The sequence below is a fragment of the Carassius gibelio genome, chromosome B22 (genome assembly GCF_023724105.1).
Source record: "Carassius gibelio isolate Cgi1373 ecotype wild population from Czech Republic chromosome B22, carGib1.2-hapl.c, whole genome shotgun sequence".
Classification (NCBI taxonomy): domain Eukaryota; kingdom Metazoa; phylum Chordata; class Actinopteri; order Cypriniformes; family Cyprinidae; genus Carassius; species Carassius gibelio.
The window spans coordinates 27,065,094-27,091,989 of record NC_068417.1 but is presented as its reverse complement, the minus strand read 5'-3'; the positions used below and the strand labels follow the sequence as shown (position 1 = coordinate 27,091,989).

Below are 26,896 nucleotides of genomic sequence, written 5' to 3'. Positions count from 1 at the left end.
TATATACATACATTTTATTATTTTTTTTATTTATGCATATTCTTTTTATTCCAAATGTAGTAATTTTTTTGTAAAATATGTTTAACCAATTTAAATAAAACAAATATATCTTATCTTATGGATGTTTAGATATTTCAAGAAAAACTAAACGTTATGCAGTTTTATTATTAATATATTTCAAAAGTATTTTTATTATATTTTTAAAACTATAATTTCAGTCATTAGAAAACTCTGGAAAGATTGTCTAATTGCCTCATGATGGCTGTCTAATGTCTCAGCGTTACTATCATTCTTCAAACTGCAGAGACACAAAGTTCTGTCAGGATAATACTGAACTGAATGGAGATCAATCTGAGAAACATGGGTAAGCAAAGACTAATCTAAAATTCTGATATTTGTAACTTAACATTGCTACAGTGCAGATTTCGCTCTGGCTCAGTTCAGCTTCCTTCGCAGGCTGCTGATGGTACACGGGCACTGGTCATACTACCGCATCTGCATCCTTCTGCGCTATTTCCTCTACAAAACCACTGCTTTTGCTCTGGTGCACATTTGGTATAGTTTCTACAATGGCTTCAGCGCTCAGGTAGAGCAACTAGGTCACTTAATCCCCTTTACACCCACCAACTCCAACCACACTGCAAAAATATCTGTCATTACAGTCAAACTGAGATAGGTTTGAGATGTACTGTATGTTTGATGGAAGTCAGATCATTATTAGTAGTCAAGATTGAAATTCAAGCACGATGACTGAGAACGGACAAGCTATACACAATTATGATTTAGGCAAATTTGTCTAATTGTATGATTTGTTGACATGAAAAGAGTGATAGTAAGTGAGTGTAAGTTAGAGTGTAAGTAAGTGATAGTTTCAATGACATGATGATCTATAAATTTATTTTAAAAATTACATCAAAAAGTGCAGTTTATACAGGTGCTTTTCAGTGAATTAGAATGTCGGGAAAAAGTTCATTTTGTTTCAGTAATTCAAGTAAAATTGTGAAACTTGGGTATTTAATAAATTCAGTGCAAACAGACTGAAATAGTTTAAGTCTTTGGTTCTTTCAATTGTGATGATTTTGGCTCACATTTAACAAAAACCCACCAACACTATCTGAACAAATTAGAATATGGTGACATGCTGCAAAGGTTTCCTGAGCCTTCAAAATGGTCTCTCAGTTTGGTTCACTTGGCTACACAATCATGGGGAAGACAGATCTGACAGTTGTCCAGAAGACAATCATTGACACCCTTCACGAGGAGCCACAAACGTTCATTGCCAAAGAAGCTGGCTATTCACAGAGTGCTGTATCCAAGCATGTTAACAGAAAGTTGAGTTGAAGGAAAAAGTGTGGAAGAAAAAGATGCACAACCAACCAAGAGAACCACAGCCTTATGAAGATTGTCCAGTGAAATCGATTCAAGAGTTTGAGTGAACTTCAGAAGGAATGGAATGAGGCTGGGGTCAAGGCATGAAGAGCCACCACACACAGATGTGTCAAGGAATTTGGATACAGTTATCTAATTCCTTTTGTTAAGCCACTCCTGAGGCGTCCTACCTGGGCTAAGGAGAAGAAGAAGTGGACTGTTGCCCAATGGTCTAAAGTCCTCTTTTCAAATGAGAGCAAGCTTGAACTCCAGGTTTAAGTTCACAGTCTGTGATGATTTGGGGTGCAATGTCATCTGCTGGTGTTGGTCCATTGTGTGTTTTGGAAACCAAAGTCACTGCACCCATTTACCAAGAAATCTTGGAGCACTTCATGCTTCCTTCTGATGACCAGCTTTCTGAAGATGCTGATTTCATTTTCCAGCAGGATTTGGCACCTGCCCACACTGCTAAAAGCACCAAAAGTTGGTTAAATGACCATGGTGTTGGTGTGCCTGACTGACCAGTAAACTCACCAGACCTGAACCCCTTAGAGAATCTGTGGGGTATTATCAAGAGGAAAAGGAGAAACAAAAGAACAACAAATCCATATGAGCTGAAGGCTACTGTCAAGGAAACCTGTGCTTCCATACCACCTCAGCAGTGTCACAAACTGATCACCTCCATGCCACGCTGAATTGAGGCAGTAATTAAAGCAAAAGGAGACCCTACCAAGTATTGAGTACATGTACTGTAAATGAACACTTTCCAGAAGGCCAACAATTCACTAAATGTTTTTTTTTTTTAATTGGTTTTATGAAGTAGCTATTCTAATTTGTTGAGATAGTGAATTGGTAGGTTTTTGTTAAATGTGAGACAAAATCATCACAATTAAAAGAACCAAAGACTTAAAGGTCCTATGACATGAAAATTTCCCTTTCTGAGGTTTTTTAACATTAATATGAGTTCCCCTAGCCTGTATATGCTCCCCAAGTTTCTAGAAATTTGAATCGGTGTAAATTGAGATTTTTCTATCTTTCTCTGCCTTTGAGAAAATTGAAGCTCAAACGGGCTGATCTTGAATCTCCTCGTAGTGACGTTGTAACGAGAATTGTTACCTCCCCTTTCTCTGCTTTGCCCGCCCAAATATTTACATATAATTCAGTCGCAATGTCAGCACAGGCGTTACAAACAGACTTTTATGATATGGATTCGACGGCACTGGCACAAACATTGAGTAACAGTGTTCATTAATGCCTGATCTGTGATCAGTGATTTCTGATGGGTAGCTAATCATTCAAGTTCACACAGACTTTCTTTCTAAATCGTTTAATACTGTTTATGCATCAGTGAATCAAGCCAGTGACTAAACGATCAACTTCACGTTGTTTCTCTTAGTAGCATGAAACAAATCTGTTATTTAAATTGTGATTTAACTACAGAGAGCGATCAAAGAACGCTCGCTTTTTTCCAGAGCTGTTACACATCGCGAGTATATCTACACACTTGCCCAAACTGGCGTTACAATGAATGACGCTGTTATGCTGCACAACGGAGCTCTTACTGTATTCATGTGTTTGCTGTTAGCTGTGGTGAAAGCATTTTGTGAGAGAAAACGTGTTGCAATAATGACGAGATCACTGCATCCACGCGATAAACAGACTCTGTCTACTCAATGCTCTTCACTGCAGCCTTTCATGTGATGGGAAAAGATTGAAAAAATAATTATATAATCAACACTTCCACGATTCGTTAATCTTGACAGCTGTAATAGTAATATATATATATATTTGAGAGGGGTTTCACATGTAATATGCATTTCGAATGCAAAGATGTCAGCCAATCACAACAGTTGTGGTTTACTCGGAGTCTCACAGCAGACACGCCCCTTCAAACAGAGCATTCAAGCCAGATGGCTAATGTCAGGATATAAAAATGCTTTTTATTTCTACATTTTAAATGTAAAAATCATACTAACAATATAAATACACCTAAGGAAACATTAAAAAGCATTTAAAGAAAAGGAAATAATCCATGTCATGGGACCTTTAAACTACTTCAGTGTGTGTACACTGAATTTATTTAATACATGAGTTTCACAATTTGAGTTGACTTACTGAAATAAATGAACTTTTCCTCAACATTCTAATTTATTGAGAATCATCTGTATAATGTAATGAGCATGTTTTTAATATTCAAAATAAAGAGATACAGAAAATAAGCCTCATAGAAAGAACAAAAATACTGAAAATAAAACCTTATTAGGTAGTTTGGCTGAGAAGTGGGAGAAGTGAGAAGTCTCAGCCTCCCTGGGAAAGTCTATGCCAGGGTACTGGAGAGGAGAATTCAGCCGATAGTGGAACCTCGGATTCAGGAGGAACAGTGTGGTTTTCGTCCCCGTGGTGGAACACTGGACCAGCTCTATACCCTTTCCAGGGTGCTGGAGGTTTCATGGGAGTTTGCCCAACCAGTCCACATGTGTTTTGTGGATTTGGAGAAGGCATTCGACCGTGTTCCTCGCATCATCCTGTGGAGGGTGCTCCAGGAGTATGGGGTAGGCGGTTCCCTACTTAGGGCTGTGCGGTCCCTGTACGACCGGAGCAAGAGCTTGGTTCGCATTGGCGGCAGTAAGTCAGACCTGTTCCCGGTGCATGTTGGACTCCGGCAGGGCTGCCCTTTGTCACTGGTTCTGTTCATATTTTTTATGGAGAGAATTTCTAGGCACAGCCAAGGGCCGGAGAGTGTCCGGTTTGGGGACCTTACGATTTCGTCTCTGCTTTTTTGCGGATGATGTTATCGTGTTGGCCTCCTCAGACCAGGACCTTCAGCGTGCACTGTGATTCACACTCGGCTGGGATGAGAATCAGCACCTCCAAGTCCGAGGCCATGGTTCCCAGTCGGAAAAGGGTGGATTGCCCACTTCAGGTTGGTAGAGAGTTCCTGCCTCAAGTGGAGGAGTTCAGGTATCTTGGAGTCTTGTTCACGAGTGAGGGAAGGATGGAACGTGAGATTGACAGACGGAACTCTGCAACTCCTGCAGTAATGCGGTCGCTGCACTGGTCTGTCGTGGTGAAGAAGGAGCTGAGCTGTAGGGCAAAGCTCTCGATTTACCGATCAATCTACGTTCCTATTCTCACCTATGAAAAGGACAAGATCCTGGATACAGGCATCCGAAATGAGCTTTCTCCATCGGGTGGCTGGGTGCTCCCTTAGAGATAGGGTGAGAAGCTCTGTCACTCGGGAGGAGCTCAGAGTAGAGCCGTTGCTCCTCCACATCGAGAGGAGCCAGCTGAGATGGCTCGGGCATCTATTTCAGATGCCTCCTGGACGCCTTCCCAGGGAGGTGTTCCAGGCACGTCTCACTGGGAGGAGGCCCCGGGGAAGACATAGAACACGCTGGAGGGACTAGAATTATAGTAGATTATAGTAGATAGATTTAATTTCGACACTGGATTTGTCAACAGGTTATTGGCAGATCCCCTTATCTCCATTATCCAAAGAAAAAAAACAGCCTTCACAACGACGTTTAGATTAGATCAATTTGTCACACTTCCTTTTGGGTTGTTCGGGGCAACAGCCACATTTCACTACTTGGATGATATTATTATCTATAGTTATGATTTGCAGTGGCATATGGAGCATTTGTGTGCTGTACTGGGGGCGCTGAAGAGGGCCGAGTTGACGGCCAACCCAAAGAACTGTGTGAATGGGTGTATGGCTGTCAGGTACCTGGGCTTCCACTTGGGCCACGGGCAGGTGCGTCCCCAAATTAATAAGACTACAGCAGTTGGAACTTGCCTGAGACCCAAGACCAAAAAGCAGCTTAGGCAGTTCCTGGGACTGCCGGGATATTACAGAAGGTTTGTACCCAACTATTCGGACCTAATCAGCCCGCTGGCTGACCTCACCTAAAAAGGAAGCGCCAGACCCAGTCCAGTGGTCGGAGCAGTGCCAGCAGGCTTTCACCCAGGTAAAGGCTGCCCTGTGTGGCAGACCTCTCCTACACTCTCCTGACTTCTCTCTCCCATTCTTGTTGCAGACAGACGCCTCAGACAGTGGGCTTGGAGTGGTTCTGGCACAGGAAATAGGGAATGAGGAGCACCCGGTGCTATACATCAGTCGCAAGCTCTCTAAGAGAAAGCTTGTCTGGAAGGATGCCAACGCATGGATCACCCATTGGTATCTGGCACTCCAGCCTTTTAAGTTCAAGGTTATCTACAGGTCGGGGGCACAGATGGCTGTAGTGGACTTCCTCTCCAGGAATGGCGAGGGTGTCTGCAGGCTGGACGGCTCCCCAGCCTGAGTGGGGCGGAGGGAGTATGTGGCGACGGGGCCTTGGTTTAGCGGCATTTTCAGAGGGAGCGTGCAATTGGAGATGAGCGGTAAGTAGGTCAAGTGCAAAATGACATTCCCCTGCTTCTAATTACAGTGATTGGCGTGGGGAGACTGTAAAAGGGCCACTCAAAGGCAGAAGTGGCAGAGAGAGAGCGGCTGAGGTCTATTGGCTGTGTTTCCCTGTGGTGTTGCTGGTGGGACTTCATTAGAAACCAACGTGCATGTTTACAACTACATTATGTTAATTAAATGTTTTACTTTTCTTGATATCATTTTTCAAAAGTATATAAAAACTATATAAATAAAAGAGTACAATTCTTAGCATGATTTAAACTATATTATAAACAAAATTCCTTATGGTGTTCCTACTGTCCCTATAATTCTCAGTAAGAGTAAGTGTTCTTTTGTTTGCACATAACACATTCTGAAGCAATTTCTGTCCTTCTGTCTTTTCCCCAGTCTATATATGAGAGATGGTTTACTAGCCTCTACACATTAACATACAGATCTTTGCCTTTGTCTGGTAATTTCCACTGTCTAGGTAACTTGATTCACAAACTCATTTGATTGCATACTTAAGTGAGCATGATCGACGGCCACAGCATTTACATTAGATGACATGAAGCCTCTATGCAAAAACTGAATCAAGAAACTCATCCCAGTTTGGAATTTTGGTTTCTGGTTTCTCCTGTCTTTTCTAGGTTAAAAGACCATATATTTTGCAACATTGTAGCATCATTAGTTTAGTGCAGTTTTTTCTATCCATACTCACTCATGTCTGCTTTCTCACCAAACATCTTTTCCTTACTGTTGTCATGAACTTGATGAACTTATTAGTGCTGTCAAATGATTAATTCCATTTAATCACATCCAAAATAAGTTTTTGCTTACATAATATATATATATATATATATATATATATATATATATATATATATATATATATATATATATATATATATGTGTGTGTGTGTGTGTGTGTGTACTTTGTATATTTATGTATATATATAAATACACAAACACCTAACATAAATATGTTATGTTTATATATTAAATAAATATCTTTATATATAATATAAATTACATGAAAATGGATATATAGATGTAAATACATGTAAATATTTTCAAAATATATACTGTATATGTGTGTATTTATATATAAATAATAAATATACACAATACAAACACACATTTTATATTATACAAACACAATATATTACATTAACAAAAACTTATTTAAAACTTATAAAATGTCTAATTATTTTGGGGATTAATCATTTGACTGCACTGATATATATATATTTATATATATATCTCCCAAAGATATATTAAATAAAGTTATGTGTACTAACCAATCTATATATTTTATATATATATATATATATATATATATATATATATATATATATATATATATATATATATATATATATTATAGCTCCATTTATAGCTGTCACTGATCTTTGTTCATCGCGATCTCACAAAGATATATGAAATAAAGTTCTGTGTACTAACAAATCTCTTATTTACATTGTTAACACTTTGTTATAACAAGATGATTCGCGCTGAACACAACCTGAACAAAAACACCTGTGATATTCTAATATTCTAATTCTAATATTCTATTATTTTCAGCAATGTTCATTTTATACTGTGTCTCGCTCAAGGGGAAATGTTTTTAGAAAGGTAATTATCAAGAGTTTGGTTCCCCTGCAGTGCCCCCAAAGGACAGGAGAGTTATAGCAGATTGTCTGAAGAAAGAAGAAGCGAAATGGTGGTATTTTTAATTATATTGATAATTAATGATTTTGCAAACTCATGGAACATGGTTAAAGGCCAAGCCAAGGATGTTGCATTGTGGAATATAGTATTCCTCACAGTGATTGTTCCTTACTGTACATTAAGGCAAATCAGGTCCATGTATGCAGACTATTTGCATACTTTGCACAATGTTTACACTGCATATGCAATATAATAGGAATGCTATTCTGAAAACAATCATGCTCTTTCCATGAATTATAGAACATCCCTATGATTCAATAAAAGCACACCCTTTATGCTGTTTTGACAATAAATGACTCCTCTCCTTCAGGATGTTTTCATGAAAAACAGATTGTTTTATTTAGTCATAGTTTTAACATAATATTTTCCAGTTATATTTTTAACGTTTTGCTAACATTCCTACTAAGTTATAAAAAGGTTGTTTTGTTTAGCTTCCAGCTAAAAAGTTTCAGAAAAAAATATATAAAAATAAAAAAACTTTTTGTGATTGATGTACAAATAGTTTTTTTTCTGCTAATGTTTTTAAACATTGTTGAACATACAAATGAACAGAACAAACGTTTTGTCAAAATTACTGGAAGAATGTTTTGAGAAAGTTTCCTATTTGCTGGGTAAAACATAAACATCTGTTGCTATCGTAATTGTGTTCTCATTATACATTTAATCTTAGATTTACTAGTGATTGCCTCACTAAACTGGTTTCTTTTAAATTATTACACAGCTCTCTGGAATCTTGATTCTGATAGTCACTGATGACTCAGAGGTGTGTTATTTGTGATAACAACCGGTAAAACGGCACATTAACATTAGCATGCAGATCTTTGCCTGTGTCTGGTAATTTACTAATTACCTCACTAAACTGTTTTTCTTTCAAATTATTAAGGCTCTCTGGAATACTTGATTCTGATAGTTACTGATATTTCCGAGGTGTGTTATGTAAGGGATAACGTACATCCAGCTGGTTGTTATCTCAGAATAAACCCCGACAGGGTTATCAGGCACCCTTCTGGATGTACATTATCCCACTTATTACATGGCTACTTGTCATCTTCACTTTAAAAAAAAAAAAAGGGGAAGTCGTGGCCTAATGGTTAGAGGGTTGGACTCCCAATCGAAGGGTTGTGGGTTCTAGTCTTGGGCCGGACGGAATTGTGGGTGGGCTGAGTGCATGAACAGCTCTCTCTCCACCTTCAATACCACGACTTAGGTGTCCTTGAGCAAGGCATCGAACCCCCAACTGCTCCCCGGGCGCCGCAGCATAAATGGCTGCCCACTGCTCCGGGTGTGTGCTCACAGTGTGTGTGTGTGTGTGTGTGTGTGTTCACTGCTCTGTGTGTGTGCATTTCGGATGGGTTAAATGCAGAGCACAAATTCTGAGTATGGGTCACCATACTTGGCTGAATGTCACTTCACTTTCACACTTTTTTTTCACTTTCACTAAGTAAATAATTAGACACAAAATATTGGTTTGAGTTGAAATATTTGAACGTAAAGCTTCCATGGACACAGCAGTTGCAAGCAAGCGGCAAATTCAAACTAGACGGACATTTAAGGGAAATGGTTTAGTCAACACTTATTACACAACATTTCACCACATAAACAATTAAGGCAATAAAAGATTTAAGACAAAGCATTTTACAATCTTACCAGTTTGTTAATTATCTTATAATCCATTACAGCATTCAAAACAATCGTAGCAAAATGGCAGCAGCTGCGTTTGTATGAAACCAGAGAGATTTTGAATCAGGTTTTAATATTTTATTGGCAAAAATGCAAAGCTTCCACCAAGAACTGACCAATCAGAATGAAGCATTCTACAGAGCCGTGTAATAACGAGGAATAACCCCAGACAGCAAGCAGTTTCGGCCTAGAACCGTCCCACATTTGGCCCGCATGGATTTCACATGGGCCAGATGTGGGAAAGTTCTAGGCCGAAACTGCTTGCTGTCTGGGACATACCTCGGAATGTCGTGACTGACCAATCAGAATCAAGTATTCCACAGAGCTGTGTATAAACGAGGAATAATATACCTTGGAATGTTGCAACTGACCAATCAGAATGAAGCATTCTACAGAGCCGTGTAATAACCAATAACAGTGGTACGCTCTGTTACAGTGGTAATAACCAAGAACGCTCATCCAGTCATCTTTCGACCATTTGTAATTATGTCTGTATCATTCACTCCATTGTCGCTGATCAAAGTTTGTGTCTAATTATTTACTTTTGTGGCAAGCAGCCCTTTAATAAACTGCACAACTCTCTGCATATCAGGGGCGTCGGACTGGGGGTAAAACCAGTACTGATTTCCTGGGCCCCAAAGGAAGAGAGGGCCCTTGAAAAGTCTGGAATATATTTTATTTTACCTGGATATTTTCATGGACGGGGCCACGGGGGCCCATCAGGACTGCCTATTCATAGGGGGCCGGGATCTCGTGCAACACCCCTGCTGCATACTATAGGCTACCAGCTAATATTTGTCGATCTGCTCATCTAGGTAGGCTACCTGAAACTAGCGCCACTTTACTACAAAGGCCCGTTCACGCCAAAAATTATAAATATAACTATAAATATAAATATTAGTGTCTGCTATCTTCTGTTTATTCTCTTTGCATGTTCATCTGCTCAAAATTCGACCTGGTCTGCACAGGATTGATTATAGATTGGCTATCAATATTTTTATCCTTCATTAACTGGAAAAAATAAATAAACATAATAATAGTTCTGAAAGTAATTCCAACGATATCGTTTCTCTGTGCCTTTATCTTTATAGTGATGTGGAATCTGCTATTATTTAATATCGAAAACCAATTTTACAACTAGCCGATGTTTTTATAATTCCTGGTGTGAATGGGCCAACGATAACCGTGAAGATAACGATATTAGCGTCCACATCAATTGTTCTGTTTATTGTAGGCCTACAACTAAGATTCTGATTGGCTGTCGATCATTCACATAGAACATGTTTTCAGCTTTGTCGCTCCTCTGCTTGTCCATATAGTTGTGGGCACTCTCTTGAATTTATTGCGATTAGCCTAATGGGACTTCATTTACACCACAGACTTTCGTTCTCGAATGGGATCTAATGGGACATATATAGTAGGCTTATTGTTTTTCATATAGCCTATAGATTAAAACACAAACTGCTTTCCCTTTCCTGTCCTGTTCTCTCACATTACTTCCGTCGTTTTTTCTCTCCTCCTCTTATTTTCCCACCTGTGCGGCTGCATATCGAGTTCCAGCCTCCTCCTTTACACGGAGCGAATTTGCACAAATTCCCCAACCGCGCTTTTGAGAGGGAGGAGATCGGGAGAGGGAGGAGATAGAGCAGGAAAGAATGAGGTTTAAGAAGAGTTTATCCTTAAACACAACATCCAGAGGTAAACAGAGGCGCGAGAAAGAGAGACATGATTCAACAAATGCACTAACATATCCATGAAGCTCGAGGGTTGGTTGGCGCGAGGAACACCTGTTGTGATTTACCTGGATGAGACGCTGGGGAGGAGAGCGCGCGGAGTGAGCCCTGTGGGATCTGCTATCAACGAACACAAACCAGTGAGCAGGTCTGTAGGTGAAACTCCCAAGTGTTCACAGTTTAGCACTTAGCATTATTAATCTAACACTGAGTGTTACTGTGTCTCTTTCTCTGGACTGAACGTGTCCTTCTCAAGCACCGGAATAGGAAAGGTGATGCTAATAGATTTTCCTCAGTGTGCACACGCTTTTGTTTATTTTTCATCGTGTGCATTTACGATGTAATCCGGGGAAAAAAACACTGTGATTTAATTTTTAATGCACCAGGTAATAAATAGTTCTGTAAAAATATATTAACTTATTCTTAAATGTATTTATGTCGCATGTCATTCGATTAATACTATTTTTACTATTTTAATTTATATTTATAAACAGCTATATAGTCTATCTTATTAATATGATTAGTGTATTTTGTTCTTTTAAAAACACAATTCAAGTATAAATGATGACGTACATAGTTATAATATATAATCTGCAAGCTGTGAAGACTCTCGCTGTCTATTTGTTTCAGGTCAGCATGGTAACAGTATAATGAATGACAGGTTTCATGCAGGTGCTGCAAGACTGGTCACTGCCAAGTGACCTCTGTTAATATGAGTTTCATCCTTTATTTCCAGAACAGACTGTCTCTGTGCATTACTCTGTCATGGCCAACAGCAAGAGAGAAAGAGGTTTGTATTAATGACATGCTTTTATCTTTTAGGCAGCATATTGTACAGTTAATTATATCAATAAATGCATATCCCTTATGTGCAGTGATCCAGAGGTTACAAAGCAATTTAACCAAAAAACTATGGTATATAATTTATGATGTATATAATTTATAATGTCATGATTATCCTTGACATACATTTATATATATATATATATATATATATATATATATATATAGATAGATAGATAGATAGATAGATAGATAGCCAAAAAAACATGCATATGCACACACTTAAATAATTGTATTATTTCAAATGGTAACAGTTATGTTAAGCCAACATCTGAGTATTTCTACAAAATTCTGAATATTTTGATATGTAGATATTTTGGATGTTGATTTGAAGTCTTAATTTTTCATCAGCTCGAAAAAAAATGACAGATGTCTCATTAAAAATATGATGCTATAGTGTCCACATTTCATTATTGCATGCTAAAGTAATTACAGTAGGAAAACCCTAATCCTAACTAAAGAAAATTGTTCAACATAATGTAATGTAATCAACATAAAATTATTGTATTAAATGTTTTTCATATTACTCACTTTTATAGTGTAAAACATGTCTATTTAGGGCATTAAACATGCATTATTAGTTATTTAATTAATCTAATGAACATTTTTCATGCAGAACATTACAAAAAATTCTATTATACAATTATACATATATATATTATACAATTATATATATATATATATATATATATATATATATATATATATATATATATATATATATACATTTAAAAAAAATATTGCAGTCTGAAACTTTCTTCTAAAATAATAATTTTTATCAGTCTTCTATTCATGTTCAGTTATTTCACTTTAATTGTATTGAAAAGCACCTCCATTGCCATTAAATTACTGAACCTACAAAAAATTTATTTGTGAAGTGTTCCATCTCAAGGCTGAAGGTGAACTAGATTTGGATTTGTGTGTTTAGTACTGACAGAAAAAAGCAGTAATATTTCAGGCACACACATATGTTGGGTGGAATTGTCTCTCATGATAAGATGTTGCTCAGAGTTTCCATTCTTGTAATATGATACATTTCTTTCTCTGAAAGTTTTGGATGACATGATGTTCTATCATCTTTTCTCAGGAGTAAAATGGGAGGTTCGTGCCAACGACCGTTATTTTCATCAGTCCTGTCGCCGCAAGTCTTTCCTGTGTTTCCGCTGGGGGCGTTATGCTGTACGTGAGAAACATTTTGATTCATATTGTCTGGAGAGAAGTAGTTATGGAAGCATTAAACAACATTCGATACCTTTGGGCTGCCACACATATGTTGATGTTTCCAGTGGTGTGACAGCAGGTCCCCAGTTTTATTTGTTGTTTAACACTTTCCTAATGGGTTTTGTTTCCAGGACAATGTGGTGCGGAGCTACAAATACACCCCTTTGACATTTTTGCCCCTTAACCTGTATGAACAGTTCCAGCGAGCAGCGAATCTTTTCTTCCTACTTATCGTGATCTTACAGGTTTGTTGGTTTTTATATCACATTTCTGTGACAGAAAGATTCACGAAGCTATTTCGCGTTTAAATGCCAAACCCAGTTATTTGACTAACACATTGTTCCTATGAATACTGAACTAGAGTGGCCACCTTGAACTCATGATGAATGAAGCATGCTCATTTGCAAATAGTGAGTCAAAAACACCTGCTGTTTGAAAAAGACTTTTTCATAGACATGGCTTAAAACACCCTCTTTTACAACAAATTAGATAAATGAGAAATCATAAAAACACGAGTTAGATTCTAAGGGTAAATATTTGAGTTTCAATTCATAAATCTTTTAGCACTGAACAATGCTATGGTTTATTCTTGACCCCAATTGAGTCTGTACTGGAAATGGCATAATCAATTGGCTCAATAGTATACATTATATCTTAAATTTTCCAGTATAATCTGGCCATATTTTGTAAATGTGCTCATATTTTTATGTTTACAAATATGCAAATGCATGTAGGCTATAAAGTATATTTTGTAAAGATCTTAAGCTATGTGATCATATATATTAAAGATCCACAGTTCTTCATTGAGTTGATTGGAAATGGTGCAGAATGTTAAATGTTTTTTATTTAAGGCAAGGTTCAAAAAGAAATGACTGATTGAGTCAGTGTGGAAGAACTTGACTGGTCTGCAGAAAGCCAAGTCCTAATCCCAGTTGAACACCTCCGGTGTGACTTTAAATGCAGACCTTGGGCCAAAAACTCATCACCAAACACCAATTACTTGTACAAATGGGTACAGTCATTTTAGACACTTCCAAAACTGTTGCAAGAGAGATGGAAATACAAAGTCTGCATGTACAGTCACAACCAGAGGTGTTCAGAAAGGAATTGGCTTTATACAGACCATTTCATTTTTATTTATATACATTTTTAACCTTATAGATTGAAATTTAACCGTTTTTTGCATATTTCATTTACAGTGTGTTCCTATAATTGCCACCATCCCTTGGTACAGCACGATGCTTCCTTTGCTGTTTGTTCTGCTTGTGCGTGGGTGCAAAGATCTAGCAACAGACTTGGTGAGTCTATCATTCCTGTCATTCTCTCAGTCGTTTTTTTAAGCTATTCACTTACATAGAAGTTTGAAGACCAGCCATATCTCAGTTTTCAGCCATTTTCCCCTCACTCCCACATCTATCTATCATCCTCCCTCTGCTCCCATGTCTCACAGGGCCGGCGACGCAGTGATGGACAAATTAACCGGCGCCCATGTGACATTCTCACTCCTGAGGGGTGAGTAATGCTGTCAGGGGCCTGGAAAGCTCAGAGACAAAACAAACACAGATTTTTAGATATACAGAGAATCTCTCACTTAAAAAGTCTTCCTCTTGAATATCTCCCTTGTAGCTTCAAAACTGTTAAGTGGAAAGATGTCCGTGTTGGGGACATTCTCCAGGTTCATAAGGACCAGGTCATACCTGTGAGTGTGTATCTGTGTTTCTAACCCCAGCAGCCAAAAATGTATTTGGACACACAAGTCACACATAAGTACGAATTTTTCATTGCATTAGATACCAATACAAAACTTTCTGATCTCATTTTTGGTCTCTGAGTGACTTTTAGTGCAGCTATGATGTTATTTCCCCACTTAAGGTTAACTGCAAACAAGTTAGCTAATGCTAACAAGCCTAATTGTTCTGTTGTTTATCCCAGGCGGATTTGCTCCTCCTTTGCAGCACTGAGCCACACAGCCTTTGCTACGTAGAAACCGCAGACATCGATGGGTAAGAGCATCTTCCTCTGGACACAGCAGAACTGACTGACTAGCATTCCCACGGCACATATGAAAGATTTGAAAGTGCTATGTAGACCAAACAGAGCTGGTAATGTTTACATGTTCGGTTAAACTAAAAATAACAAGACTTTATTGTTAGGAAATTAGTTACAATTTGAAACTTTAAATTTATAGACATTTTAAGAAAGAAATGTACCTGTTAAGAGTGTGTTGGCAGTCTGTGTAGATAGATGAGGTGGCTTTGACAGTTACAGATTTAAAACAAAAAAAGGCGGGAAAAAAGAACCTTGAACTATTTCAACAATGACAGCAACAAAAAGGATTCTTCAGGCTCTTGATGTTCTAAATAGAACTGTTACTATGTGTAAAGAAGCTTAAAGAACCATCTTTAAATACACCATATATACCATGTTGTGGGAAATTAGCTCATTAGCTCCAGTGCTAATGTAGCATGTTTGCATTGTTCTTAAACTCTTGCTATTCTGCTGTTTGCAGAGAAACCAACTTAAAGTTTCGCCAGGCTCTGAGTGTAACTCATACTGAGCTGAATGGAGATTCAGTTAAGCAAAACCTGGCAACCTTTAATGGTTTGTATGGACTCGCAAACATTGGAGCCATTCATCTGTAGTGACTAGAAGATAAGCTTTCTATTCATTTCTTTGACTCTTTCTCTCTCTCTCTTCTTTTTTTTACCTTAGGTATTGTGTGGGGTGAAGAACCAAACGGTAACTTGCATTCCTTCAAAGGTGAGTTACATTGGAAAGGAGAGCGCCACCATCTGGACACAGACCACCTGCTCCTCCGAGGGACTGTGCTGCGAAACACGGACAAAGCTTATGGATTAGCTATATACACAGGTAAATAAAACCTGTGCTATTTGTAGCTTAAACACTACCAGTCCTTTACAGACCTATTGTTTCAAATGGCCTTGGTTGACGGATGAAAAATTAATTGTTTTTTCTTTGCTTATAATAGGCTCGGATAGTAAAATTCTGCAAAACTGTGGAAAACTGAAACTGAAGAATACTCAAGTGGAAATACTACTAAACAAAACTGTGTTGGTGGTAAGAGAGAGAAAGAAACTCTTTGAATCAACTATTATCTTAAAATGAACACAAATGGCCTGAATAGTAGCTTTTTTAAGTGCATTGATTGTGCAATCACTCATTGAGCACCTTTGCTGTATATAACAATTCAAATGTTTAGAGTGATTTATTTTTTTTTTTTTACTAATTAAAAGCTAATTTAAATTATCAAAAATATAATAGTGAAGACATGTAAATAACCTTTTTTTATTTAGGCAAATGTTTTTTGTGACTGGTTTTTATTTGTGTATGTATGCATTATAAATTTATTTTTTATTTGGAAGTTTTTCTAGAAATTTCTATAGAATTTTTTTGTATTTATACAATTTCTTTTAATTTTTATATATTTTTTGATTCTTATATTTGTGTTTTTGTATGTTTTCTTTGTTTTAACACTTGTCTTTATGAATGTTTCTTATACATCTGTCTGAAAATGTTCCCCATCTAACTCCGTTTTTATCATGTTACAGATTCTGCTGTTCATGATAACAACAGCTATTCTCCTGGCCGTGGGTGCTGGGCTTTTTGAGCAGAGGGTTTCCCCTCAGTACGACGTTGTCTCAGTCTTGCAGCGGGATTCGTCTCCTGCCTACCTGGGCTTCCTCACCTTCTGGGGCTACATCATTTTGCTTAGTCCTTCTATGCCCATGTCTCTTTATATAACGTAACACCAGCTCTCCATAATCTGATTGTGCCATTTTTAACATTTAGTTTCAATATTCCGCTTCCAACTGTTCCATTGTCTCGCACCAGATTTGAAGTCATCCACATGGTGCACTGTCTCCTGATTGGCTGGGATGTTGAGATGTACTGGGAGGACAATAACAGCCCCGCTCAGGCCCGTACAACCACCCTGAATGAGGAATTGGGTCAGGTGGGGCACCTGCTCAGTGACAAGACCGGCACTCTAACGCAAAACCGCCTGCTTTTTCGTCAGTGCTTCATCGCCGGACACATTTATGGTATGTTTATTTCTTTGATGCTCTTTTCAGCCTTCTCTACTTTAGATTTTCACTAATGATGAGTGTCTGTTTATTCAGGTGATATGTCAAAGGAACTTAAGGTAAGAAGAAATACATTCATTCATTACTGTTTTAATGTACAGACTTGATAAAATTCTTTTTTTGATTTCAACAAGCCGCTAGACTTAAGCTGGAACCGGTTCTCCTGTGGTGGACTGAAGTTTTCTGACCAGCGGTTGGTTGACAAGCTGCGTGAACGGAGCAGCCCTGAGTGCCAAGAGTTCTTCACAGCTCTGGCCCTTTGCCACACTGTCATGAGCGAGTGGAGGGATGGTTAGTAGAAATTAGATTTATTCAATTCTGCCATTATGGTAAATGCTAGGACATAGGGAAGTAGAATGATGAAAATGCAGCATCAAAATGTGATTACAGGGCCATTAATTATAGCATTTACAACTTTTGACCAGCAGGGGGCCCCAAGGTTCTTATTTTTTGGACCCCCAGGAGGACATTGGTCCCAATGTGAAAGCATCACACATTTACAGCTTCATTAAAAAAAAAATGTTTTAAAGTTTATAACACAGAATAAATGTTGTCAACAAAAACCTACACTACGGTGCAAAGGTTTTGGGTCAGGACAAGTGCTTTTTTTAAATACGTTTTTTAATGCTCACCAAGGCTCCATTTATTAAAAGAAAAATACTGTAAAAACAGTAATTTTGTGAATTGTTATTACAGTCTTAAACCTTCAGACCTCAAACGGTATTTTTTTTTAAACAGGTTTGCCTCATTACCAGGCTGCCTCTCCGGATGAGGAAGCTCTGGTGTGTGCAGCGCGGGAGCTCGGCTGGGTGTTTCTCTCCCGTACACGAGAAACCCTCACCCTCAGTGAGATGGGCCTCACGCGAAACTATCAGCTCCTGGCCCTCCTGGACTTCACCAGCAAGAGGAGACGCATGTCAGTACTGGGTGAGTATCATCAACTGCTCCCTTAAGAGATTCTGTCATTTTGTCATTATTTACTCATGCCGTTCCAAACTTGTTCGACTTCTGTCATTCTGTGAAACACAAAAGATGATTGATATTAAAGAATGTTTTTGTCTATATTATGACTTGACTCAACTGACCCAACATCACTGTTACCTTTTGGGTTTGTTCTTTTCAAAATTCGACAATATTGTGAAGTTGAAGCCCAAGGCATGCTTCAGTTCTGCCCTGAACTCTTTAAGAGTTTGTGTACATCCAAACACATAGGCTTTCAAAGATGCACATGTGAACTGGGTGAAGTCAAGCTGTTCCCATGCAGTATGAATGTACTATGCTGATGATGAAATTCATGATTTGCAAGGTACATAGGATATGTGTAAAAACCATATTAACATATGGGTTAATGTATGGGTTTGTGTAGTGCGGGACCCTGGAGGACAGTTGAAGCTGTACTGTAAAGGTGCAGATATTGTTGTTCTGGAAAGGCTTCAAAGGGACGGGCCACTTCAGGAGAGCACCGAGAGAGCTCTAGAGGTGAGGCGACTTTAAAGACCCATCTATTGTTTGAATCATTCTGAAATGCCAAAGTCTGTCATCAGTATGATTTGGTTTAGAACGGTCTCACAAGATTACTTTCCCAAACATCATCTTCCTTCAAATGCAAGATAACATGACAGAGTTATTATTGCATTTCATCTGCACACTCTAAGGTGCAAGTCATTTATTATGTATGAAAAAGAGCCACAGGCTTCCTTGTTGCAGCAACTTTCATTTGTATTATTAATAATTAGCACCAGGAAGTGGCAATTTTGTCCTCTTGAACACAATGGATTGAAACTGTACTTTATTCGCAGATGTTTAATGCAATATTCAAATTTTTTAGCATTAAATTCACAACATTGGATGGAAAATTAGTTATTGAGAGCTAATGAGAATCTTTTCAACTTTAAAGAGCTTGAGAGCATTTAAAAGGATCGTGAACTGATCTCTGAGGTCCCCTTATCATTTTAAGATTTTACATAATAAAAAAAAAACATTTATTTAACTCCTGTTTTAACTCCCCCTGTCTGAACATGATGTATGAACAGATGTCATGAACGAATCATTATTTTTTAACAAATCTTTTAGGTGAAGGAATCATTTTCTTTCACGTAATCCATTGATTCATATTTCTCGTTCACTGAAATTAGCAGCTCGGTGAACCGGGTGACTCTGTGGACTAATTCATCAGCTGTGTCCCAAAGTTGAGTGTGCACACTTCGAAGGCTACAGATTTTCACTTTGTAACAAGTTAATACGTTCGTTGACTTAAGACATAACACATAAGACTCTTTTTTGGTGCATACTGGCGTATTTATGTAATATAAAGAAATGGTCAGTGAAAGAATCAGTGAATGTGTCTGAACGAATCATTTCGATGAACGAACGGAAAATGAACGAATCTCTTCAAAGATTTCCACCACTAATAGGCGTTTGGGCAATTACTATAAAGATAATGATAAAGATATTTTTCTAAAAATCCTTCTCAATATTAAAGAATAGCAGAGTCCACACCACAACTATAACGATAAAGACAAAGAGAAATTATATCGTTGGAATCTAAAAATATATATTTTTTCCAGTTGATGAACGATAAAAAAAATTGACAGCCAATCAGAATCCGTCCTGCTATAATGAGCTTGAGAATTTAAATTGCCAGAAGAGCGTGCGCTTAGAATAAACAGACGATATCGTTTGCTGTCGTGGACCTCAATAACGTTATCTTTATAGTTATCGTTCTTGGTGTGAATGGGCCTTAACACCTTGTATGGGCCTTGTATGTTTGACTGCCTACATCCTTCATAGATGGGCGCTGTTGTGATTTAGGTCAAAAAACGCTTGAATACTCAAAACAAACTGTAAGAAAAGACAAAGCAATAGTGATCACGTAATAAAACCAGTTACTCATACTCGTGTTGAGACATTACTGAGAGATCCAATACAGTTGGCACAGCATCGTCATCTTTTTGAAAATCCCACGTCAAATTGTGCCTTGTTTGTAAATGAATCTACAAATAAAATTAAGTAAACAATGGACCAAGGACAAGACTCGGTCTGGATCTTCACTGAAAATAAAGTTAACCCACTCTTCAAGGAAGACTATTCAACGGCTGTTTTCCTACAACTTAGCAATGCACAGCATCCTCTTGTCTTTAGAGCCATCTTTATTGTTTGGTTTCTGCATAGTGAATTGGTGGGCGGAGCTAAACAGGCAGTGATGTAGAAGCAGGCAGTGTTTATCCACACTATTACATCATAGTCGTATATTCCACAAGCTGTCACTTTGGTAAACTGGCTTCAAAATAAGCTGTCTTTAGACTAACCAGAAAGTTTAGAAAGAGATAGAGTTCTGAAACTTACAGGGTGTTTTTAAAGTAGCTACAACATGTCAAAATATCAAGGGAATTTTTGTTTCTCACTTCATGACCCCTTTAAAGTAGCAGATGATATAACTGCACCAAGCTTATCATGAATTAAACAGCGTTATTTTGTGTTGGTGTGGATGCTAATATACTTATCTTCATAGTTATCGTTCTTGGTGTGAAAGGAAAGTGGTTGATTACGAGTTTACGTATGAGGCATTTGTTGATGTCTTTGGATGTGTGTGCGGTTGGCAGCTGTTCGCTCAGGGCTGTCTGAGGACTCTGTGTGTGGCGGTGCGCTCGGTTCCTGAAGCCCTGTGGACGGAGTGGAGCCGCACCCTCAGTCAAGTGGGCACATCCACAGGAGACCAGGAGACCGCGCTCGAAGAGATATATGATCAAATGGAAAAAGACTTAACGGTACTCAAAGGGAGTTATTATGTAACACTAATTGTCTCTGGAGTCAACTTTAGCATGGCAGATTATTGAAAGCATTTAGCATTCTGTCATTAAACAGTCCTGTTTGTGTAGCTGTTGGGCGTGACTGCCATTGAGGATCGTCTCCAGGAAGGTGTCCCTGAGACCATCGCCACCCTGCGGAGGGCGGGTCTGAAGGTGTGGGTGCTGACAGGAGACAAAACAGGTGCTGTTTCAACATTTGTGTAAACTGGTTTCAAGAACCTAAAGCAGAAAATGAAAAAAAAATGTCCGCTGTTTACAACTTCTTCCCAACAGAAACGGCTGTGAATGTGGGATATGCCTGCAAACTTATGGATCCAGACACGACCCTAATCCAAGGGGAGGAACTTAGGTCAGAAAATACAGGCATATTATTAACATTTCTACAATCTGAGATTATTTGAATCAGATGTTACTGTGACAAGCACCCAATTCGCAAACCACCCATAGCAAATAGTGTAAAATTGAGTTTCAATGTGCTGAAATGACAATTGATGACAGTTTTATGACCACACATTTTCTAGATGTTCTGTGTCCGAAATCACATTCTCTGAGCAGGTACTCCTTTTGAATAAGTAATTACTTGCAGCCGTTTGATGACTGTGAATTCAGACATGCTACTTTTTTAGCAAACCATTTTTCGCCGACTTTGTAGAAGGGAAAAATGGGATTTCGGATGCAGCCTCAAACTGTATCCACCACCTGTCACCGTATGAAGCATATAGAAGAATGGTTACGACTAGTTGGTCATTTTGCTTTGTTTCTATTATTATTACGTCACGCTAGATAGCCACACCCACAATGACATTTCATTGGTCCATCATCCTCTCCATATAGCTGTCTGTTAAGCATCAAATGGGTTCTAATAGGATGTGAACTTGTGAGAACAGAAAGATTACTTGATGCTGGAAAAAAATTTTTTATTGTACCTATTATGCAAATACACATTCACATGTAATCTGACGCGACTTGAGTGTTGTCAACATCTCCAGGCAGCTTCTAGAGTCTCCTTCTCCAGAAGTCAAGTCTAAAGAGCCGGAGGTTTGGATCACAAGCAGAAAAGCAGTGAAGAGCAAAGCAGCACTAGTAATTTCGGGTCCTGAACTGGTGAGCATATAAAGCCAAAGGTTCACGCTTTTAAATCGGAACATTCTAGAATAGAATATATACAGTATACTAATAGAAAGTACTACTTTTATTCGGGAAGGATGAATTAGGTTGATCATTTGTAATGTTACATACATTTAAATATTGTTATTTCTAACAAATGCTATTCTTTTGTGGGAAAAAAAGGTATATGTTTCCTCAAAAATATTGAGCAGCTGTTTTCAGCATTGATAATGATGAGAAATGTTTCTTGAGCAGCAACTCAGTATATTACAATGATTTCTGAAGGATCATGTGACTCTGTAAGTAAGACTGGAGTAATGATGCTGAAAATTCAGCTTTACAAAACCGAAAAAAAATTTTTTTTTAGAATATATTACAATACATACCAGTTATATTAAATTGCGATCATTTCACAATATTAATGATGTATTAATGTGCTATTGTTTATTTTCTTAACATTACAGGCAGAATTGACCAGGGAGCCAGAATGGGGGGCAAAGTTTGTTGCTCTGTCCGATCAGTGCCAGTCTGTATTGTGCTGTCGTGTCACACCGGCGCAAAAAGCGGAAGTGGTGGAGATGGTCAGGAAGTATTCAACTTCGATTACAATGGCGATAGGCGATGGTGCCAACGATGTCAACATGATCAAGAGTGAGAGATTTCCTGTTCGATCAAAACCGCAACTATTTAAAGGGTTAGTTCACCCAAAAATGAAAATGAGGGCATAAATTACTCACCCTCAAGGCATCCTAGGTGTATATGACTTTCGTCTTTCAGATGAATCCAGTTTGAGTTATATTAAAAATGTTTTTTGATCTTTCAAACTGTTTAATGGCACTAAGCGGGTGTTGCAGTGCATCAGTCCAAAAGAAGTGAAACAAAAAGTGCCCATCCATCAAAAAAAAAGTGTCTCACATGGCTCCAGTGGATGAACAAAGTCCTCCTGTAAGAAAAAGAACCATATTTAAAACGTAAAAAATCTATTTAATCTAGCTTGTGCTAACTGTTGTGCACAGAAGCAGCTCAGGGGGAATGACACATGGGGGTCAGCTTTGCGCATGAAGTTCTCCCCTTAGAAGTGACGAACGTGAAAACTCAAAACAAAATACCGGTCACTAATTAATAGTACAAAACGAGGATTTGTAAAGAAGAATGTCGGAGGATTTAGATATAAACCAAGAAGAGACTGGTTTTCCTTTGCTAAAGTAAGGAAACTTTGCTTCCTTTGATCGTGTAAACAAGCATTGGTTTCCACGAGATGAGCATTTTCACCGGTGCATGAGCAACACTGACCTCAATAAATCATTCCCCCAGAACTGCTTCCTTTTTACAACAGTGAGCGCAAGCTAGATTATAGTGATTACTATGTTTTAAATCTGGATTTTTTTTCTTACAAAAACAAATGGGTTCGCTACAGACGTCCGTTGTTTACCCTCCAGAGTCGTGTGACACACTTTTTATTATGGATGGGCGCTTTTGTATTTCACTTCTTTTGGACTAATGCATTGCAACACCCACTGAGTGCCAAATCAAAGATCAAAGACATTTTTTATATAACTCTGACTGGATTTGTGTGAAAGATGCACATCATGTTCACCTAGGATGCCTTGAGGGTGAGTAATTTATTTTCGAATTTTCATTTTTGGGTGAACTATCCCTTTAAATGCATTATTTGTTATTTCTGTAATAAAATTTCTCTCACATTGCTAATCAACTAATCTCTCGTATATTCACCAGCGGCACATATAGGCGTTGGTCTTTGTGGCGTGGAGGGCAGTCAGGCGGTGCAGAATGCAGATTTCGCTCTGGCTCAGTTCAGCTTCCTTCGCAGGCTGCTGCTGGTACACGGGCACTGGTCATACTACCGCATCTGCATCCTTCTGCGCTATTTCCTCTACAAAACCACTGCTTTTGCTCTGGTGCACATTTGGTATAGTTTCTACAATGGCTTCAGCGCTCAGGTAGAGCAACTAGGTCACTTAATCCCCTTTACACCCACCAACTCCAACCACACTGCAAAAATATCTGTCATTACATTATCTGTCAAAACAACATGCGGTATTGTTTCTCTAAGAAATGACATGAGCAGCTTATTTTGGTCCATTTTTCTCTCTTTTCCAGCCTATGTATGAGAGCTGGTTTATTAGCCTCTACACAACACTGTACACATCCCTTCCTATACAGTGCATGGGTTTTTTTGAACAGGTAAGGTAAATAAAAACAGATCACAAGAAATCTAACATCTGATTGGTTCATCTAGAAGTCTTACTGTTTATATTAACTCAATGATAGGATGTGAGCGCTAAGAGTTGTCTGTGTTGGCCTGAGATCTACTCGATTGGACAGAAGAAGCAGCTTTTCAATCCTTTAGTTCTGGCCATCACGCTCCTATACTCGGTCTACACCTCCATCATCCTGTTCTTCATCCCTATGGGAATATTACAGTACTTTGCTCTCGATTATCAGACTTTAGCCGTAACGATTCAAACATCTGTAGTGCTCACCATGACTGTTGAGGTAACTAGATGGCATCAACCAAGGCTATGATAATATTTCATAAATGTGTGATTAAATAAAAGTATAATTTTGTTTCTGCCTTTCGGTTTTAGGTTATTCTACATACAAAATTCTGGACCAAGTACAGCGTTGCAGCAGTTGTTTTTAGTTTGGTGGCATTCTTTCTGTCCACGCTGGCTCTCCATAGCGCTCGGCTCTTCACCGCCTCACCCAAAGACTACTTTTTTCTGGGTATTCACGTCTGCAGATTAATCATTGTTCATGTAAATAACATATCCCTGAAAGAAGAGATGCATTTAATCAAGTAGTAAACTTTTTACAACGCCTCATCAGGGCTCTAATATATAGAAAATGCACTTGTAAAAAGTAATTTCAGGAACTAGTTTTATTTTAACTAAAATATATGATATTTTTATGATTGTACTGGTTTCCATGATTTGTCGGAATCACAAATCTCACACACACACACACACTTATATATATATATATATATATATAATCATAGATTTTAGAAGTAAACAACTGATTTTTGACTTTATGTGGATATAACAAAATGCATTTTAATATTATGAACAATTATATAAAAAAAATTTCTATTAGTGTTATAGACTTAAAAATAATATGGACCAATTAAATATTTTATAACTGAGAGTAAATGTTTGTAATTATATTACATTTGTTTTTGAATGTCAGACGTCAGACGCTGATTAAATATTTTAACGGAAAATAATGAGAATTCGAAAGAATTGTGTACAATTTTGTAATAACTTAAATTTGTAAATATTTTTACAATTTAGAATGAATATTAGAAAACAAAATATTTGTCATTCATTTTCAGTTTCATAGATTTAGTTTTACACACATTTACTCAGTGGTTAAAATTTTGCATACACTTTCCAGTATCTGCAAAATGTTAATTATTTTAACAAAATAAAAGGGATCATACAAAATGCATGTTATTTTTTTTATTAAGTACTGACCTGAATAATCACACAAAAAACTTTAAAATGTACATATAGTCCACAAGAGAAAATAATAGCTGAAATTATAAAAATGACTTAATACGATATTTATGCAAAATAGGAAAAATATACACATTCTCAGTGAGCATTTATTATAGTTGTATATGAGTCCCTCAGTTGTCCTCAGTTTGAAAAGATGGATATTAAAATCATAGAGTCGTTGCTGGAAAGGGTACAAAGAGCCAAAAGATGCTGGAAAACGAAATAACATGATTTTTGTATGAACCCTTTTATTTTGGTAAAATAATTGTATATGAGCATGAGCATGTGAATCTGTTTTTACACAATCAGAATTTTGGAGACTCTCTGTATTTCTACACACCACCAGGAGGCAGTGTCAAAAATCTGTGAAATATAAAGAATGCAAACTATTTATATGGGATTTCAAGCAGATTCCCTAAATGTTGAAATGCTGTTGATTATCTGAACCTTGTAATTTCAGGAGCATCACCAAACGCTTACAGTACCCCTGAGATTTGGCTGACCATATGTGTGACCACCTGTATTGCTGTCCTTCCCTCAATAACAATACGGGCCTTAGGTGTTGTGCTAGCAAACCCCAACAAACATAAGGTGGATCTCCACTTTCCTATCACAAATCCTTTTGTCACAATTTGCATATAAGACACGTTGTGTTATTGTCTGTGCTCACCGTATTGTCCTTTTTCCAAATGCAGATCCACAGTTCGAATGAGCCTGTCGAGCTGAAGTCGTGGTTTCAGAGAGGTACCCTTCAGCGTCGTTCGTCCTATGCGATGTCCCAAGGAAAAGGTTTTGGAAAGTTAATCACCACAGGAGTTGGGCTTCCCTCTACGGCACCCCCACAGGACAGGAGAGTTACGGCAGACAGTCTGAAGAAAGAATCTCCACAGGGTTCACTTATAGAAATGAATAGTGGTGATGTGGCATGCTAGCATCTTCAGTGTGTTTTGTCATGCGCTGAAAATGTGAAATAAGTAGCAAATATTTTAACTAAAAAAGTCCAGAAACCAAGGGATTTTGGTGCATTTCTAAAATGGAGGCCCAGAACACACCTAATCTAATTGATGGTGACTATTTTGCCAATACTTAATGTTATGGGGAGGGTTTGAACATTTTAAAATGCAAAAAAAAGGTTGTAAATCTCTGATTTTTCATAACATTATGATCATCATAGCACCAAATGGTTGACAAAACGTGAATCCCATCATCTTTAGTTTGTAATGTTAGAGCTTTTAAATATACTTGTATTTTTGTATACAATTTTACAAATAAATATATTTAATCGAAAATATATAATTTTTTCTTCATTGCTGCAGTGAAATCCAGGCTAGATAAATAAACAGACAATAGCGTGAAAATGTTCAACAATGGTTTTATTTTATTTCAAAACACACAA

At 37.8% G+C, this 26,896-nt stretch overlaps 1 protein-coding gene across 2 annotated transcripts; it reads left to right on the top strand.

Annotated features, from left to right (window-relative positions):
- The first annotated feature begins 9,434 nt into the window (after nucleotides 1-9,434).
- On the top strand, nucleotides 9,435-26,719 carry atp8b3 (ATPase phospholipid transporting 8B3). 2 transcript variants are annotated; one of them, XM_052591350.1, is made up of 28 exons: nucleotides 9,435-11,044; nucleotides 11,638-11,686; nucleotides 12,827-12,918; nucleotides 13,092-13,205; nucleotides 14,160-14,258; nucleotides 14,411-14,472; nucleotides 14,587-14,659; nucleotides 14,893-14,963; nucleotides 15,470-15,561; nucleotides 15,673-15,831; nucleotides 15,950-16,038; nucleotides 16,530-16,723; nucleotides 16,813-17,021; nucleotides 17,100-17,122; nucleotides 17,198-17,354; nucleotides 17,802-17,990; nucleotides 18,430-18,542; nucleotides 20,666-20,830; nucleotides 20,942-21,053; nucleotides 21,146-21,221; nucleotides 21,862-21,976; nucleotides 22,444-22,630; nucleotides 23,717-23,940; nucleotides 24,101-24,184; nucleotides 24,272-24,496; nucleotides 24,589-24,727; nucleotides 25,961-26,091; nucleotides 26,196-26,719. In XM_052591350.1, the coding sequence occupies exons 2-28, from the start codon at nucleotides 11,662-11,664 to the stop codon at nucleotides 26,430-26,432; spliced, it is 3,456 nt and encodes a 1,151-aa protein (XP_052447310.1). In that variant the 5' UTR covers nucleotides 9,435-11,044; nucleotides 11,638-11,661; the 3' UTR covers nucleotides 26,433-26,719. The 2 variants fall into 2 exon arrangements, with proteins under 2 accessions (XP_052447310.1, XP_052447309.1); XM_052591349.1 differs by having other exon boundaries at nucleotides 11,633-11,686.
- The last annotated feature ends 177 nt before the right edge of the window (nucleotides 26,720-26,896 follow it).